The following is a 19,750-nucleotide window of genomic DNA, read 5'->3' as shown; positions in this document are numbered from 1 at the left end:
GCTTTAGTTTGTTTAAAGCTATTTTACATAACGACATTAGTTATATTTATTCTGTTGTATTCACTATACAGACAGTTTTATGGCCGCACATTAATTGGTAGGCACTTGTACTTTTAGGTTTTTAAGGCTTAGGCTTTTTATGGTTTTATGAGCCTACACTTCTTACACATTCATGTTTTAATTTTAATATTTTGAAATTTATATTTAATGTTTTTAAAATATATATTTTATTTTAGAATTTACTTTAAAATTGTATTTTAACCTAAAATCATGATAATGACCAAAAACAAAATTAAAACCGAAACGTTTTTTTGTTGTTGTTCTTGTGTTCCGCCTCTAGAGCGCGCGTCAGTGCGGCGCGTCGCGCGCTGTGTGTCGCAGCTTTGGTGACGTTTTTCCAACCGACTCCAGAAACTCTCCGCCGCTGCGGCCTAGCGCTCCCGGTCCCTCTTTCCCGTTATTTTATTCACTCATGTCCGTCTGTCCGAACCCAAACCGAGCGGGAGCCGCTGCCGTATGAGTCGCTGAACACGGGACTGTCGATTTAAACGGAGGTTTTACCGGGAAAGCGAGTGAAATTACAGTAAACAGAGAGAGGGAGCGATGACATCCCGAAGGTGAGAAACAAACAAAAACAAACCTGATATTCTGTCCGTTTCTCATTTATTTGACATATCTTATCACTGTCGGGCATCCTATTTTCACGATAAATCAAACAAATGTTTGTTTTAAGTGTTTTAAGTGTGTAAAATGCCAAATGAAGGTGTTTATATGTCAGGCAGGGCGAGACTGGACATGTTTGAGTCTGAAAGAGTCGGTTTTATGTCGAATTACTATGATTTTAGGACATTGAAAATCTGTTTAATGATCATGTTTCATATCTGCTGATGAAGATTGACAGGTCATATTGTAGATTTGATCACATGAAAATGTTTTGAAGAATGATATGACAGCAGTGTGGAGTGAATTTGAGTTTATTTATCTTATTGTAAATTAGTTATTGTGGCCAGTTTGTGTTAATATTGCTTTCTTGTAATCTGCATTATAGATTAAGACATCATTAATAGATGCCTGCATAATTCATCAGACACATTTAAAACTGGCTTGATGTTATAGCTTTAGAGACTAACTGGTAAAGCAAGCACCACTTTACAAAACATTTGACAATTATATGATTTGTGACACGCATATTGCAGTTTTGATGTCACTTTATATACATATACACATTCACAAAGGCATATATTGCACTATTTTGTCTCAATAATGTCTAGGGTTATTATTGAGAGAACTATAACTAAACTTTGTTAGTTGAAATAAAATGAAACATAAAAGACTTTATTTCAGCTAGTTGCCAAGGCAACATTTCTTATTTTAATTTAGTGTAACTTGATGTACTAAAAAAAAAAACTAAAACTGAAATAAGAATTAATAAAAAAACTATAAGGACATATTTAAAAAAAAATACAACAACATTGCTAAAACTGTAACTAAAATTGCAATAAAAACAGAAAATATAAAAATGATTAAAAACCAAATTTAAAATATTATTAAAACAAACAACAAAATTAGTAACAGATCTCTCCATATTTAATGTGCTAAAATGATTTTATTTTTGAGCTGCGTCTCTGGCTTTTGATTCTGAATTATCCTTTTTCACATGATGGTTTTTAATATTTACTGAAATTTCTGCAGATACTTTTATGTCTTCTGGCCATTAGCTGTATTGCTTGTTGTATAAAGTGTTAATGCCCACAATCAGTATTTCATGTGACTGTGTTGACTGTGTGTTTGTGCCTGTAGGTGGTTCCACCCCAACATCACTGGAGTGGAGGCGGAGAACCTTCTCCTCACTCGTGGTGTGGACGGCAGTTTCTTGGCCCGTCCCAGCAAAAGCAACCCTGGAGACTTTACACTCTCTGTCAGGTGAGAAATGATGGATAAAAATGGGGATTTAGACTGGGAATAACAAGTGTCAATTGAAAATATTATCTAAATTTAAAAGGTAAATAGTTAAAAAAAGGGCAGAAATTCAACATAAAATACTGACAGGGTTTCTGGTTTTACAGGATGGCATATTATGTGCCTGTATATTTTACAGCTGTATTTCATTAAATGATATAATGTTAATATACCTCTCTACTTGAACTACAAACTACATTTTTACCTTAAAAAGTACTGATATTCATCATAAAATTACAGTACTGTGTGTTAATGTCAGTGTTTATGACTGTCAGCTGTCAACACTTGGTAGCTTAATGTATTCATGTCTAAGTGTTTCTCCTCACGGGACACTTTTGTGTATTGAATTTATCAAGTGTTTGAACCCCTTAAATTAAAAACCTTTAAAACATTTTAACGTTGATTACTTGGTACTAAAGTCATGGAAGGAGGGCACCCACTGGCAGAACATCTGACATCTGGCAACCGCAAGCATGAAAGCTTGTGGAGGCTTGTTACAAATGCAAGATAAGGAAAATATCAAATGAAAATGAAACGTTTTCACGATTAATAACCAGTGGACGAATATACATTTATTGTGCAGCCCTTCTATAAATTATATACCAATTCATAATTTTTACTTGCAAAACCATCATTTTTCAACCAGTAATATAATTTTCCCTGTAGATGACAAGGTAACTTGGTTATGTACAGATGTTTTTTACTGTAACATTTATTAAAAACATTTAAAGTCTGCTATTATAAACTGAATGCACACTGAATTGAAGCTGTTCTCTTCACTAGGCGAAATGGCGCCGTCACCCACATTAAGATCCAAAACACGGGAGACTATTATGACCTGTACGGTGGAGAGAAGTTTGCCACCCTGGCTGAGCTGGTGCAATATTACATGGAACATCACGGACAGCTGAAAGAGAAAAACGGAGATGTCATTGAGCTGAAATACCCACTCAACTGTGCCGATCCCACTTCTGAGAGGTGAGCGCAAGCATAGATCATTATCTGTCTGTCCTTCCTTGACAACATGAGCCGATAGTTGTGTTTTATAGGCCTTTTTATTGACATCTGAACCTGAACACACTCCTCTGACATTGTCCTTTTTTTTGCAAGGTGGTTTCATGGTCACCTATCTGGTCGTGAGGCCGAGAAGCTGTTGACAGAGAAGGGCAAGAATGGAAGTTTCCTGGTGAGGGAAAGTCAGAGTCACCCGGGAGATTTTGTGCTCTCCGTACGGACCGGAGACGACAAGACAGACACCAGCGACGGCAAACCCAAAGTCACACACGTCATGATACGCTGCCAGGTAAAGTTCACTTACAATTTTGACTTGCATGTATAATTTGTTTTCTTTTACATTAGAAAGGACTAAGAACGGTTAACTGAGTGTTAAACAACCAACTAGGCCTAGTCATTTAGTGGGCTCAAATAATGTAGATTTAAAAAATATTTGACTTTTGAATATTTTTTTGTTTGTTAAATGAAAAGATGCAACTTTGTGATATAAATACATTTTGTTATTTAAATAAGATGTTGTTTCTACATTCATCTGCTCTAAACCATCACAGATAGATAGATAAATAAATATATTTATATTTATAATAAATCATTAAATGCGTACATACGTACTTATTTATTTGTTTAAATATATATATATATATATATATATATATATATATATATATATATATATATATATATATATATATATATATATATATATATTAGGGGTGTGCAATATTGACAAAAATAATATCTTGATATTTTCTTGGATTTTATCGATAACGATAATTAGACAATATTTTGCGGAGAGTGTTATTATGCTGGTATCTTAAGGACTACTCTGGACAGCTGATTCCTAACTTTTTTATATTCTTCATATTCTGTGTGGTGGTCAGTTCACACTGATAGAAATTATTCTTTTCCATAAGTTTAAAAAGATTTTTTCCTGTTATGGGGATTTTTCCCTTTATAAAGCCATTTTTCTATAAGTGTGCATTATCTTTTGAGTCAAATTCTTATATTTAATCAGTGAATTAGAATAATAAGACGTGGGCTGTTACCAAGCAAATGAAATCAGTATCAATAAAATTCATCTTTGCAATGCAGAGGAAACACAGAAGCTGCACCACAGAAGTGGCATTTAGATGCATTTACACTGTTTAATGCAGGACATGAATGCATTTAACCTGCAATTACAAATGCATAAATAATGATTTGATCTATTAAACATAAAACATTGAATACTGTTATTTGAAATGATTTAAATAATAAAAAGAAACTATAAATGTGTAATTAAAATTGCCAGCAGGTGGCAGCAAGTCACTGTTAATAAGTAAGTCATAGCGATTGAACTGAATAATTTAAACGGTTGATTCATTCAGGAACAAAACATGCTCAGAGATGCAAAACAGTGTTGTGGCTGTGTTTGGAATTATTTTTGTTGTCGAAATAGAGCAAAAACAGGCAATATTGTTTCTAAAATAGTCTCTTAATTAAATAGTCTCTTAATTAACTTCTTGTTTTGAACTGTTGTAAAAAATCAGTATTACATTTGTGTACACATGGTAATTTTTGGAGAAAAAAATTGCACTCTTTCCGTGATATTGATAGAACTATATGAAACAATATAAATGTAAATTTTCTGTCCCCATATCTGGAATTTTGTGATTATTCTAAATGCATTTTTTAGACTGAATCATGCAGTGAAAGAACACTCTAATTGCGCGTCTTAATGTAAGCGTGCACTCTGTAGGGGTGTTTTGAATGGTATTTGCAAAATACTCGATAATGTCAAATCGCACATCGTTAAAACAACAATTACAATATTATCGCAGACGATATATTACACACTCCTAATTAGGGCTGGGTATCGAGTTCGATACTTTTTAGGCACCGACCGAATTGCCTCGATACCACCGAGTATCGAAAAACGTCTTGTCGTTCGGTACCAAATTTCGATACCTAAGGGGTTAATCTCATCACCGTCAGTGAGCCAATAATCCTGGAGCACTAGGTGTGTTTGACTAGAAACGGCGACGCGCAGATTGATCAGTGTTTGACCTCCGCGAGAGCGTTTCTAAAGCGCACGGAGCAGTCCGCTCTTTATATCGCGCGGTTTGTTTATTATACACAGACTGAAGCGCGCGTGACGCTCGCGGTCATTTCAGCGTCTGCCGCCTCACTACATGAGGACATAAATACATGAACAACATCTGCTCTGAAAGTCACTTCGTGAGCATTTTACCGTTTGATTTGAGTAAAACTAGCTTCATATCATATATACACAGAACTGTAAAGGTATTCCCGGAAACCCGTCAAAATAAAAGTTCGGATTAACTTTGAAGACACTGCGGCAGAAATAAATTAATATTGTTCAGCGGACAGTACATACTGCTACTAAAACTGGGCTACTATTAAAATTAAAACTTTTATTTTTTTTAGTAATGATCACACAACAGTTATTCCATGTTTTAATTTTAATAGTAACCCCCCTTTGTTTGCCAAAATAAATGAACTTTGATTTTCAATAATTTAAAGATAAATTAAATTAATGTTTTATGTCTTCATTTGAAAACCAGAATAAATTTAAATAAACTAAGTTGTTTTCATGCATTCAAATAATTAGACATACTACACCAGAATTTAATAATAATAAAACATATGGTGAAAGAAAATAAAACACCCACTTATGAAAGTGGATGAAGATTTAAAATTTCTTGAAGTCTTTAACAACCTAGAAATGATGATTCTGTCTGAGCTATGTGTTTTAAAATGAACACGCACTAATGTAAACGTAGCCTAACAGATGTGTAAACTGAAAACTATTTGAACTTTATTAAAATTATTTATGTATTGTGTTGGATATATTTAGTTCCTTTGTGCAGTGGCTCAGGAGATGAGGCTTTGAGTCTGTATAAATATCAACAAGCTAAAAAAAAAAAGTTTTTTGAGATAATGTAATCTTACTAAAACTGATTTCATAAAACTGGTATCGAAAAAAGTATCGTTCAGGAACCGGTATCGAACTCAAGGTATCGGTATCGATATCGAAAATTTTTGAACGATACCCAGCCCTACTCCTAATATGTATACATGTATGCGTTTGTGTACGTATATATGTGTGTGTGTGTGTGTGTGTGTGTGTGTATAAAATAAAAACCTATTTATGTATGTATTTATTTTTCTTCAAATGCTTTAGATATTTAGGCTAAAATTAATTATTGTATTTATTATGTGTTATTTAATTGTTGATCTTGGTCTATATTGGAAATCTGTTTGAATTGTCTATTGGTTTATTTAGTTCCAAATCACAGTAATAAAAAGGCTTTTTACCTGTTTTGTGTTATGTAATGGGCTATAATTTCTATTGTCATTTTATCAGCATGATCTGAAGTATGATGTTGGAGGTGGGGAGAAATTCGACTCGCTCACAGATCTGGTGGAGCATTACAAGAAAAACCCTATGGTGGAAACACTGGGGACAGTACTGCAGCTCAAACAGGTTTGTGATTGACCATTTAAGTAAAGATGCATTTAGAATTGCACTTGTGAATCACAAACTTGTATGCTAAACTTATATAAATTACATTTTAATTTGCAGTCAAATAGAAATGAGTTCTTTTAATTTATAATAATATTTCTCAATATTACTCTTTTTACTGTATTTTTGATCAAATAAATGTAGCCCAGGAGAGACTTCTTTCAAAAACATAAAAAAAAATTCAGACTGCCCCCCCCCCCCCCCCCCCCCCCCCGCTTTTGAACGCATTTTTGAACCCTTACTTGAGATGAATTGAACAAGATTCTTCCTGACATAAGAGTTTTCCAATGCAGTGTTATGTTTCTTGCAGCCTCTGAACACTACCCGCATCAATGCAGCAGAGATCGAAAGTCGGGTACGAGAGCTCAGCAAGCTGGCAGAGACCACAGATAAGGTCAAGCAGGGATTCTGGGAGGAGTTTGAGGTGAGAACCAATTAGCACCCAGTTTAGTGCCAGATCGAGAATTGATCTGTTTAACTGATCAATCAATGTATTCAGTAAAGGGTCGGGTTCTGACAATCATTTTAATTCTGTGCCCACAGACGCTTCAGCAGCAGGAGTGTAAACTGCTTTACAGTCGCAAAGAGGGCCAGCGGCCAGAAAGCAAAAACAAGAACAGATATAAAAACATTCTTCCATGTGAGTGAACATCATCATCATCATGCAAAACTCTCAGAGTCCCATGCACCACATGAGCCATCAATGTTAGTAATATTGTTTTCTCTGTGTCTCCTCCTCCTCAGTCGACCACACTCGAGTCATGCTGACTGATGGTGACACGAACGAACCGGGCTCAGACTACATCAATGCCAACCTCATCATGGTAATAAAGGTGCCTTCAAGTCCTATCAGAATGATTAAATAAGTTTGTGTAGTAACTTTTTTTTTTTTGTGGTCCCCAGTCTGATATCGAGACTAAGAGCAACAATTCCAAGTTGAAGAGGAGCTACATTGCCACGCAGGGCTGCCTGCAAAACACCATCAGTGATTTCTGGAGGATGGTGTTTCAGGAGAACTCTCGAGTCATCGTCATGACCACGAAAGAAGTGGAACGGGGAAAGGTGAGGCGTTTCCCAGTGGCTGGACTAGTTACAGACAATTTCATTCTGGTTCATGGGCTGATTTTTGTATTGCTAAAAGAAATATCTAATCATGCAAACCTTGACCGAATTTAAATACATTTGGAATGGTACTAAAATTACTGTTTCATGATGTAAAATAATGCATTTTCTAAGCTTGAAATTAGTTGCCAAAAGTAGAGCTGCAAAATGTGGAAAAAATCTAATTACAGATTTATTTAGTAGTTATTTATTTATATATTGATTTTAAAATAAACTAAAACAGTAAAAAAAATTGTGACTTAAAATTAAATATAAAATATTTAATTAATATAAAATGTATTTTATTTTGGTAAGTTGCCAAGGCAACATTTCTATTTTAATTTGGTAACTTAATGAACTAAAATACCTAAAACTAAAATAAAAATGAATAAAACTAGGCATTCAAAAAGACTAATAGTAATGACAAAATGCACAACAAATTTCTAAAACTGTAACTAAAATGAAAATGGGAATTATAAAATCTTATTCAAAATAATAGTGAAAACTATAATATCTCGATGCTAAAATAACTGGCTCTAAGTTTGCTGTGCTTGTTTGTAGGGATGCAAAATTTGGCTTATATTTGAATATGATTAAATATCAATATGACTAGAAAATAATAATGACCACTACAACTAAAGAATATTTACAAAATGAGAATTTTACTGTAAAATAAAAAAGTCAAGTAATAAAATACTAATCTTACTTTACAGAAAAACTGTAAAATTACTGTACTAATATTTATAGCTGTCTTAATTTCCAAACGTTGTAATCGTAACTGTAGGGAGACTTTAAATCTCTTTTGCTGACAACAAAGCGGTGGAAGATTTCTGGCAAATTTCCAGAAAACCTTCCAGAATGTTTTGAAACTTGTCAAGATTTTTTGGAAACTTTCAGAAAGCTTTAGAAATTTACTGGAACTTTTCCACCCCCTTGCAACCCTAGTTGTCAGCAAAAGAGCTTTAAAATCTGCCTACAGTTATTCTCATTGGAAATTTAGAGAGAGGGTTGGGACATATTGCTTCATTCTGAAACCTCTAGCGCATGTATTTATTTAAATAAATCACAGCCTTTGTGATTTGATAATTGCGCGAAGACATATTCAGTGTTGGATGAATAGTTTATTGGTAGCTGAAATATTCTGAGATGAATTGTGTTTTTCTTTACAGAGTAAGTGTGTGAAGTATTGGCCTGACGTGTCTGCGCTGAAGGAGTACGGAGCCATGCGTGTGCGGAACGTGAAGGAAACGTTGGCGCACGATTACATCCTGCGAGAGCTGAAGCTGTCAAAAGTTGGACAGGTAAGGTAAATGGAAATGCTCACATCACCACAGAACACAGGAGTCTTTTTCTAACACCGGGGATCTGTCTGATGTTGTAGGGTAATACTGAGCGTACAGTGTGGCAGTACCATTTCCGCGCCTGGCCTGACCACGGTGTGCCTGGAGACCCGGGCGGCGTGCTGGACTTTCTGGAAGAGGTCAAAATGAAGCAGGAGAGCATAACCGGGGCTGGACCCATCGTGGTGCACTGCAGGTTAAGAGAACGCAATCAAAAACCAAGGGTTCTGTGGGTCTTCAAATGGCTTAATGCACTCTTAAAAAGGTCTTGAATACATGCAGAAAGTCTTAAATTCGAAAATTCATGGCATTAAATGTGGTATGCATTGCAAAAAATGAAAACTTTCTACAGTATTTTTGTCTCGTTTACAATAAAACTATCTAAACGTCCTTGAATGAAAATACATTTACTTGAAATGCAAAATGAAGATATGATGCCTAGTTTCTGAAAAACTGAACAAAATGAAGCAAGTTTATAGTTAAAACAAGAAATAAAATGTCTACGAGGAATGAATACTTGTTTTCCATTTGAATTAAGTAGATTTTTCTGAGCCCATTGGTAGATATTTGTTCTAGTTTTAACCATAAACTCAATACATTTTGATCAGTTTTGCATTTCTCAAGACTTGGAAGCTGTATTTTCAAACTTTGAAGTGTTTCTAATACAATGTGTGCTTCCTATACACTTTGCATTTAGAAAATATATTGGTGTATTGCTTTACCTTCAGTTTATTCCTTAAGTTTTTTTCACTTGGTCTTCAATTCTTAAATTTACCTTTAAAACCCACAGAAACCTTGAAAACAGACTTGAATGGACTGATGTTAATGACTTAAAAAATCCAAATAGTTGTGGCTTTTTATTCTTTTAGTTAGACATTAAGTTCAACTTTTAGTTTGAAACATTAGTACAAATACTTCCATCATCAAGCGAGTGTGTTTGTTGGTTCTAAACTTGTGTTTCTGATTCTCCTACAGTGCTGGGATTGGACGAACAGGAACGTTTATCGTGATTGATATTTTAATAGACGTCATCAGAGAAAAGGGTGAAGTTCTTACATCTAGATTGTTCATCTGTTGATGCTCTTTTTGTTAATTACTAGGCCCTACAGCCTAAATTAGGCCACAGTAGCAGCTTTTCTTGAAGTTAGATCTGATCTGCAGTCTGTTGTGCAGGAGTGGACTGTGATATTGACGTGCCCAAGACTATCCAGATGGTGCGATCTCAGCGTTCAGGAATGGTACAGACAGAGGCCCAGTATCGCTTCATTTACATGGCTGTGCAGCATTATATTGAGACTCTACAGCGCCGCATAGAGGAGGAGCAGGTGTGTATGACGCTTATATTCACAGAAGAGAGACATTTCACTCTATTCATATTATAGACTTGCAGTATTTCCAGGCTTAGGGCTGCACAATTTGTCTTTTTTATTTGATTTTAATATTAATAAGCCTGTGAAATGATGATAGTTATTATTTTTAGTATGATTATTACTGTTACCACAAAAATATTTACACAATGAAACACAAAATGAGATATTACAATAAATAATATTACACTGTAAAAAAAAATTGTCTAATGTACATAAAATATGAAATAATAATGTATTTTACAAAACTAAAAAACAAAAACAGTATACACGAAGAAATGTAAATATAGTATAAAATAATAATAATAATGTTATTTTACACAACAGTAAAATTATTCTTAATTTATTCATTTTCAAACATTAAACAATAGAGCTCTTATTTTGGTTGAAATAATGCAGGGATACTTTGAAGCTTAACGGATTTATAAACAGAGGAGCAAAATGGTGTAGATATGCAGTGTTGCCAACATGAATTAGTCTCATGGACTGTTTTGATTGATTATTAATAAGCATTTTTTTTTTTTTTTTTAAGAGCTCCAAGTTTGCTGTGGTTATTTGTAGAGCTGCAATTTGGCTTGTATTTGAATTTGATTGTATAGCAGTATCACTGTAAAATAATGATAATAAAGTTGTTTAATTATGATGATGATGATGATGATTATTACTACTGCTACATTAAATACAAATACAATACAAAATATAATAAAAATGAGAAATATTACTATTGTAATAATATAATTTCACTGTAAAATATAAATTACATAATAATATAAAGTAATAATAATAATTGTATTTTATAGAACAACATGTCTCAATTTATTCATTTCCAAACAATAAACCTTTTATATTGGAGGAAAACTCTAGGGAGATTTTAAAGCTTCTCTTTTGTTGACAGCAGATTTATTAAGAGAGGAGCAAAATAGTGTAGATTTGTAGTGTTCCCAGAAAGAATTAGGCTCATGGACTGTTTGTTTTGACTTTCAGAAAAGTAAAATTAAAGGACGCGAGTACACCAACATCAAATATTCTCTCTCTGACCTGACTGGAGGAGATCAGAGCCCTCTGCCACCGTGCACGCCAACACCAACCTGTGCCGAGTGAGAACACACCAGACCATTGCTCACCACATACACAATATCATTCATTTATTTCATAGATGAGTATGCGTGTCACTTTAAAGAGAAAGCATCTGAGAAATGAATGGCAAATGAAGCAATAGACAGTGGACATCTCTTGACAAACGACTTAAGCAAATATTTGAATACCTTTTTTTTTTTTTTATACCCTGTGTTTTGTTTGAATTTTATAAAATAATATTTTGATTGGAAACCAGCTTTAAAATTTGACCTGAAACTGAAGCTGCGATAGACTTTACTACTATATTGTGATTCTAAGTGAAATGGTTATTAAATAAGAAAAAATGTAGGGCTGCACTTGATTTTATTCTTCAGTTTTTGATTGAATTGTGAAAAGTGAGCGTTGTGTAATGGAATGGAAACAGATCAGGTCAAATGTTTTGGATTAAGTTTTCTAACATGTTATTTAAATACGAAGATTATGCATTATTAAATTAAATATGCACTCATTTGCATACATTTCCAGAGCAGAAATCTGAACACTTGATAAAGCCAGGTGCAAAATACTTTAATTTGGTGATATATTAGAGCTTTTTATGGATCTTGGATTTCTCTTTTTATTACTCCATAAATTAGAAAAGAATGTCAACGGGCAGAAAAAATATTTTCATCATGGTTTTAGTTATATAAACCAGGTGAATGTTATATGAACAATCCCTTCTGTAAAAACTTTCAGAAAATAGATAGGAATAAAACGGTAAACTTTGGTGTATGTAAGTATAATAAAATAAACACTTGATAGTTTGTTTGTTTATTTATTTAATTTATTTGGGAAACGCACAGATGAATTGTTTACAATAAGACCAGCAACATGCATTAAGAAAAATAGGGTCAGTTTTGATTTCATGCCAGCTATAAGTTGGAAACTTGTTCTATGATGTCTTGTTAAGATGTAAATCTGTGTGTTTTCAGCATGAGGGACGACAGCTCTAGAGTCTATGAGAATGTGGGTCTTATGCAACAGCAGAAGAGTCACAGATGAGACTCTGATTCCAGCACTGTCCAAATCACAGGTACAAGACTCGCTCTTCACCACAACACTTCACAATACGTTCAGTCCCAGATTCAACAGTTTCTTTAGTATTTTGACACATTTACATTTGTTTTTAGATTTTAGTTTAGAGGCCTATTCACGTAAAACTCTTATTGTGTCTTTTTGACCCAGAGAAGAATTTCCTAGCTAATGTTATCGCATTGGACTAAAACTTACTGACTTTGCTCACATAACAAATCATAACAACTTCCCACAAAATTGATAATCTGATCACAGTCAGAAATGACCAGCCTAAAAATTGCTTTAAATTTCTTATGCCATATTATATCCAAATATTAGATTCAATCTTTTTATTTTCTTTCAGTTAGCACAGGTTTTGTCATTATTTTTGTAATTGATTGATCATAGGCCTCATTGATCTGAGCTCATGCACTTCAGTTTTTGAATGAACTTTGCAAAAATTATCCATAATTTTTATTTTTTTGCCTCAAAAACAAGAGGCCTACAATCAATCACTTTTAAAAAGAAATACAAAACTTGTGCTAATTGAAAGAACAGACTGAACCCAAGATTTGGTGATAATAGAGCATAATGAGAGATTTAGAAGCAGTTTTTAAAAGGCCAGACATTTTTGAATAGGAACATCAAAATTTTAGCACAGCACAAGTGTCAAAATGACATTACTCACCCAAAAGCCATTTCTGCTTGGGTACTATAGATTTAATATGACTTGTACTCGAAGACACAATATTAACAGCTCTACGTTCTTCTGCAATGCAGGTTTCCAAAATATGACCTTTGTAGCATCTTGTGCTGAAAATATTCAGTCTTTGAATATGCTTTTAGTGTTTGTTGTGGCTCATTTCAGTTCAGTAATGACTGTGTATTGTTCTTTTTTTTTTATTCCCCGACAGGAACTGTTTTTGTTGTTGCCAGACGCTCCTGAACACCTAAGAAGTGATCATGACTAAATGGAGAGACGACAAAAAAAGACAAAAAAACAAAGGAAAAAAATAAAGAAGAAAAAAAAAATCCAGAGACCGGTCCACACGAGCTCACAGACATGTGGATGGAGTGAATTTAATTTCTCCTTCCAGCTACGTAGCCTTTTAACCCCACACTAAGAAACCACTGTGACGATCATGAAGCCTTATACAGAATAAACCCAAAACAGCCCCTGCAAAATCATGTTTTTTTTGGGTGTGGAGTTTTCTGAAATCGATTCAGGCTACTTTTAGCGAGTGTGGGAAAAGCTTATGCTCTTTCGTTCATCTCTTACATCGTCATTTCTTTTTCCATCTCTTTTAAACAAAGCAAGAACGCTTTCTGGAACACATCGAGTGTGATATTCAAACAGAAACTGGACACTATCATCACATATGCCTTTGCTAAAATAATCAGGAACAGAAGAGAAGCGAAAGGAATGAGGTGCATACCTTTCCTCGGCAAATGAAAGGGATGTACCTAATCTTTCCAGTACAGTTCATTTCTTTTATATTCAGTAAAAACGGCCCGTTTGTGCCATTCTAGTGCTAGTGCTAAATTCAGATGAGAATCATTCTAGTCCACTTTCACAGCCTCTGCCTTCGGTTTAAGCCCAGCATCCTTAAGACTTTGCTCCAAACGGCAGGAGAACTTGAGCACATCCTCGGTTTGCCTTTTCGCCCCCCTCGAGAGCGACGTCCTGACTTTTCCGTGGGACAAAACATCCGTGTCACTGGCTTGTTTGTGTTACTGAATTATTGTTCTGCTGCATCAGGCCACCCAGCAGCTGCTTTGGCTTGACTGCAAAATCTGTTTCTTATTATTTTTTAATGATTTTGCTGTCTTAAAAAAAAAAAAAAAAAATGTATTTACGTCAAAGCAGCATATGAACTTCATTTCCAAATCACTGTTTTAAGAGTGACTGCACATTTGTAACCCTGGTGATTTCTCGCTGTGGATATAATTATGGGTTTTAAAGTGTTATTCAGGCCCTCTATGATGGACAAACTTGACTTTTGGATTGTTTTGCCAGGTCACATGCCTTTGTTTTTCTTGCAATGCTAACTTTTTGGCTTTTCTAGCTTCACTAAACCACGCTTTTCTCACGTTCAGCATCAGCAGTATTTCATAAATTGTTTGTTTAATATGTTCGCTAAGTGCTTCTTCCTTCATAACCATCGGTTCAGACGTTGTCTTTGTTCACAGCCTTAGGTGTCTTAAGATCACAGTTACGTTCGTATTATCTGGCCTCCACTTTCTTGCTTTCTTCATCTTGAACGATGATTCCTTACACGTTTATAACATTGGTTTTCTGGCAGGCGACGAGCTCAGCCCATCATGTATTCGGCATACTGTAGTGTGTTTATCGTCCTGAAGTGTGTGAGCGTGTTTGTGTCTTGCAAATACTGCTGTTTGTTTGCTTTCTCAAGTCTGGTCTTCTGTTTCTGCCATGCCTTTTGTTTCTTGTAAACATTATACATGTTCCTGTGTGTTGGTGACCAATTATCTTCCTTTTACTTTCTATTGAAACCAACAAAAAAATGTCACAGTCCTCTTCGCTACACAGAAAGCATTACGGTCCAAAGCAACTAATGTGAATTTTTGTCATCGTGAAGAGAACGAAACGGTTGTGGAACTCAATGCAAACTATATTTTTTAAACTTGTATATTGTACATGAATATCTTGTAGAGGAGAATGTACTTACTAAACATATGTAATTGCCATTAAGATATACTGTATGTTTAACCCAGCAGCATTTCTTCTCGTGCCAGACGGTGAGCCTTACAGAAGCGAATAGGGATGATCGTGTTGTTCGGCTAGCAATGCAATTAACCAACATGAACTCCTTGATAACAATAAACAAGAAGCTCACATCTTCATGCTCAAGTCCTGTTTATTTACTGGAATCTGTGCGATTCATTTTGATTGGTGCATGGATGAATGTAAAGGAATTAAAATGTGCTGAAAATGTATTCTCCCTCAGGCCATCCTAGACGTAGATGTTTCAGATCGGGAGAAATGTAGCTGATAAATAGTCCAAACAGCTGATAAAAACATCATCATTGTCCACAAGTAATCCACATGGTTTTTTTTGGGAATTATCATAACAGGTAATACTCTGCAAAACAATATTATTTTCTGTGATGTAGAGGTTACATGGCCACTTTGACAAATCGCACATTAAATGTAATAAGATGGCAAAAAGCAATGGGCCGAAGCTAAGGTTTTGTTGTGCTGTTGCAGCTGCAAATCTGGATTTTCCTGGGAAGCCACAAGGACTCGAGGTGAATCTGCTTGCTATAAGCAAATTAAAAACTAAATGTGAAATATCACAGGGGTTTCAATTGTCTCTCATACAAGCAAGACATTTTTAGTGAAGCCTGAAGCTTCTCAGATGTTTCTCCTGAGAAAAAGACCTCAATAATCTGTTTCAAAAGAGATATTAAAGTGCTCCTTTTATGAATTGTTGAAAATGACCTTTCATGCAGTGTGTAACACAGCTCTAAGTGAATGAAAACATCCTGCAAAGTTTTAAATCTGAAAGTGCACTGTGTATAAAGTTACTGTATAATTTTTTTATAATCAGAAAACAGACCATCTTCCATGATCTAACCGCGTCTTATGACACGGTCTGGCATGCTGGTCTTCTGTTGAAACTATCTAAAGTTTTACTGCGTTGGGGAGTAGAGGCCATACAACTCTTCCTCCATGACAGACGTTTTTGAGTACACATGGCAGACAAAAGTAGCTCTTGGAGAAAACAAGCAAACGGACTCCCGCAGGGGTCTGTCCTGTCTCCAAGTCTCTTCAACATCTATATTAATGATCTTCCAGCAACACAGTCATCTACGCCGATGACATCTGCATTGGGACCCAACATCGGACATTTGACGAGGTCAAGAATGTACTGAACATGGACATGGATTTGATAGTGGACTTCCTCAGTAGGTGGCGACTCCAACCCAGTGCAACTAAGACTGTATCTAGTATTTTCCACCTCCACAATGCACAAGCCAAACGGGAGCTCAATATCTTCCTCAAGGGCCAGCAGATTGAACATGACCCAAATCCAACATACCTCAGTGTTACCCTGGACCGATCATTAACATATAATGATCATCTGAAGAAGACAGCAGCCAAAGTCAGCTCTCGAAATAATCTACTCCGCAAACTGGCCGGCACAAGTTGGGGTGCAAGGGCCCAGACACTCAAGACCACTGCACTTGCTCTGTGTTACTCAGCAGCAGAGTGCTGTGCACCAGTCTGGTCTAGATCGTCCCACACCAAGCTAGTAGATGTCCAGTTAAATAAGTCTATGCGAATTACTGGAACCCTACGTTCTACTCCTCTACCATGGCTGCCAGTTCTCAGTATCATACCACCACCACATCTCCGAGGACAGGAGGCCACTACCAAGCTGTTGACTAAAGTCTATGCGAATGACAAGTTGCCACTCAACTTGGACATTACACTGCATCCAGCAGCCCGCCTGTCATCGAGAAATCCTCTGGTGGCAAGTCCAGACAGGTTATGACAGCCAATTCGGCACGGAGTGATGAGTGGGCAGCAACTGATGTTGTGAACCACTCCCTCGTAGCTGAGCCATCGGTCTATCCTCCTGGCTTCGACCTTCCTCGACGGTCAATACTGAACCGATTCCGGACGGGACAAGGTCGATGTGCAGTCAACCTTGTCCGGTGGGGCCAAGCCACCAATCCGAACGGCAGCTGTGGGGAACCAGAAACCATGTCAACGAGTGTCCGCTGACTCATTTCAACGGCGGACTCAAGGCTCTCCACCTTGCTGAACAAGATGCTGTTCTGTGGCTGGGCACGCAATGCAAACGCTAAGAAGAAAAAGATTTTTTTTTTTTAGTAAATTTTTTGACTTTTTTTATTAGTTTAGCTAGATTTAGTAATTTTGTGTTTTTGACTTTTTTTGTTTGTTAGTTTAGTAATTTTATTTTTGGTTATTAGTAGCAGTTAGATCTAGTACTTTGTTAAACTGCATGAAAATGAGAAATAAAATAGTTTAAATAAAATGATTTTTTTTTTTCAGTTAATGTTTGTTTTATGTTGTTGTTTATACTGTACTATTTATATTTATTTTTTAATCATAATTACCGTGAGTATGGACTCAAAACATTTCTCATTAAGATCAAATCATCTGAGCTTCTCCACATTTATTTTATAGCCATAAAACTCTTACTGTATGGCAGCTATTGACTCATTTGTGTCTATTTTTGTTTGAAGTGAAATGAAACGTTACTAAGTACAGCATTAATTCTCATGAGTTTTGAGAGCACAATCTGGGTTATAATTAAAACAACAGGAGTGTTAATAATTGATGCAACATTGTGCAGATGCTGGTGCATTTCATTACATCCAAGGTTTATAGTTTAAATCACAAAATACAGATTTAGATACAGTTGCTTTTATCTATTTTTACACCAAACCTAATAGTAGACAAAAGAATCAACCTGCATTTTTAGAAATGGTTTTGTACTTGAGAATAATCATCTGCTAGTTATCTTTGAGGTTTAATTCTGGCAGAACCTTTAGATCTGAACACGAGATATTCTGGGTCCAGATCAGATGAGGACACGGACCCCGTGTCTTGATAAAGCAGGAAAAGATTAAGCTGCCGTCTGTCTAGAGATGCAGTCCTGTGTTTGACAGTGAAGAGCGGCTCTGCTAAAACAGCATGTGGAGATTCAGGACCAGATGAAGGACACAGAGAGTCGCTGGTGCGTGCGCTTTTATTTTATATTTAGCTTCTATTTTTGTATTTTTGGTTTTCATTTTAATTTCATTTATTTTAGCAATTTTTATATGTATATCATTTTATTTGTATTTGTATTTTTTGGTATTTCTAATAGCTTTGATTTATTTGTATTTCAGTTTTAGTAGTACTACCAGTTTTTGTGTTTTCTAAATACTTTTCAGGTGAACTACAAACAACAAAAATAATAAATAATGGTGAAATTATAGAAATAAGACCAAATTAATTTAGTCTTGTTTTAACATTATTTATACACTATTACTGGATTTATTAATGTTTTGAATTTGCTTTTGTTTTATATCTTCAGTTTTCTTTTTAATTGAATATTTTAGTAATTTTATGACATGCTTTTGTCTTTTTTTGTTTAAAAAATGTATATTTCTATTTAGCTTACACATAGGCCTATTTGTATTTTGGTTTTAGTATTTTAGTTAAAATAATTGTATAGCCCGTGTGTACTGACAAAGACTTCAGGTGCAGTAAAAGAAATAAGTAAAATAACAATGCAATAATGGAAAATAACAAGACAAAATATATTTTATTTTAGTATTATTTATATACTGTTATAGTAGATATTAATATTTTTAATTAGCTGTTATTTTTTATATTTTTTGTTTTCATTTTTATTTTGTTGAACTAGTTATGTGCTTTAGTTTTAATATTGTCTTTGAGATTTCGTTTATCTTTTGGGTTTAATTTCAGTTAATTATTTTTCATTTTCATTTTAAGTAGTTAAAAAATCTGTACTAAACATGTAAATAAAATAAGAAATAGGAAGAGCAGAAATGAAGAGGCAGGCCACTCTGTCATTTTTGTCTCTTGTTCAGTCTGTCTTCATTCTTCTGCTCAGCGATGTGAGGCTGTTAACTCTCTCATGTGTCTCTTGAGATGCTTTCGATTCATGTGAAGCATTTTCTCATTCTGCTCACTCTCATCTTCCACTTTCATTTCACTTGACCCCTGTACAGCAGGATCTCTGACCTGAGATCAGCGCCTGAATGAAAGTGCTACAGAGCAAATGTCATGTCGAGAGGAACCCGAACCATGATGGGCATGTTTTTAAACAGCAGCAGGCAAGTTACAGTCTCAAATGAGCCCACTTTCAGTATAAGTGAAATAAAATAAAAGTTAACTGAAAGTATACAATTTCAGCTAATTTTCTAATTTTCAACATTTTTTATTTTAATTTAGTTTAACTTGTATTAAAATAAACTAAAACTAAAATAAAAATTAACAAAAGCTATATAAACATATAAAGTGCCCTCCATAGGTATTGGAAGAGTAAAGACAAAATTGCTCTGTTGGCTGTGGAGTCAAGACATTTACAAATATGATTAAAAGATGAATATGAGACAAAACTACAGACTGTCACATTTTATTATTAGCCATTTCAACACATAGATGTTTTACCAGAAGTTCAGCACTTTTATAGTTTCATCTCTATCTGATGTGATCATAAGTATTGGAGCAGTTGCCTCACAGGTCTTTCTAAGTGATCAGCTGTGTCCTGTTGCATTAATTCTTCAGATATTAAAAGCAGGGAATG

The 19,750-nt window shown here is 34.9% G+C and overlaps 1 protein-coding gene across 1 annotated transcript; it reads left to right on the top strand.

Moving 5' to 3' along the window:
* Positions 1 to 377: 377 nt before the first annotated feature.
* LOC306865546 (tyrosine-protein phosphatase non-receptor type 11-like) lies at positions 378 to 15,301 on the top strand. Its single transcript, XM_079410232.1, has 16 exons — positions 378 to 617; positions 1,801 to 1,923; positions 2,743 to 2,937; positions 3,070 to 3,262; positions 6,341 to 6,460; positions 6,810 to 6,923; positions 7,043 to 7,139; positions 7,244 to 7,323; positions 7,403 to 7,561; positions 8,770 to 8,901; positions 8,982 to 9,136; positions 9,916 to 9,983; positions 10,114 to 10,265; positions 11,292 to 11,404; positions 12,356 to 12,456; positions 13,352 to 15,301. The coding sequence occupies exons 1-15, from the start codon at positions 604 to 606 to the stop codon at positions 12,423 to 12,425; spliced, it is 1,785 nt and encodes a 594-aa protein (XP_079266358.1). The 5' UTR covers positions 378 to 603; the 3' UTR covers positions 12,426 to 12,456; positions 13,352 to 15,301.
* The last annotated feature ends 4,449 nt before the right edge of the window (positions 15,302 to 19,750 follow it).

Source organism: Barbus barbus, assembly GCF_936440315.1.
Source record: "Barbus barbus genome assembly, chromosome: 47".
In the NCBI taxonomy this organism is placed as follows: domain Eukaryota; kingdom Metazoa; phylum Chordata; class Actinopteri; order Cypriniformes; family Cyprinidae; genus Barbus; species Barbus barbus.
The sequence above is the reverse complement of the archived record's forward strand: the minus strand, read 5'-3'. Positions and strand labels throughout refer to the sequence as shown.

Coding starts and splice junctions, on each gene's coding strand:
- LOC306865546 (XM_079410232.1), top strand. Junction 1,924..2,742: donor GACTTTACACTCTCTGTCAG/GTGAGAAATGAT, acceptor TCTCTTCACTAG/GCGAAATGGCGCCGTCACCC. Junction 2,938..3,069: donor GCCGATCCCACTTCTGAGAG/GTGAGCGCAAGC, acceptor TTTTTTTGCAAG/GTGGTTTCATGGTCACCTAT.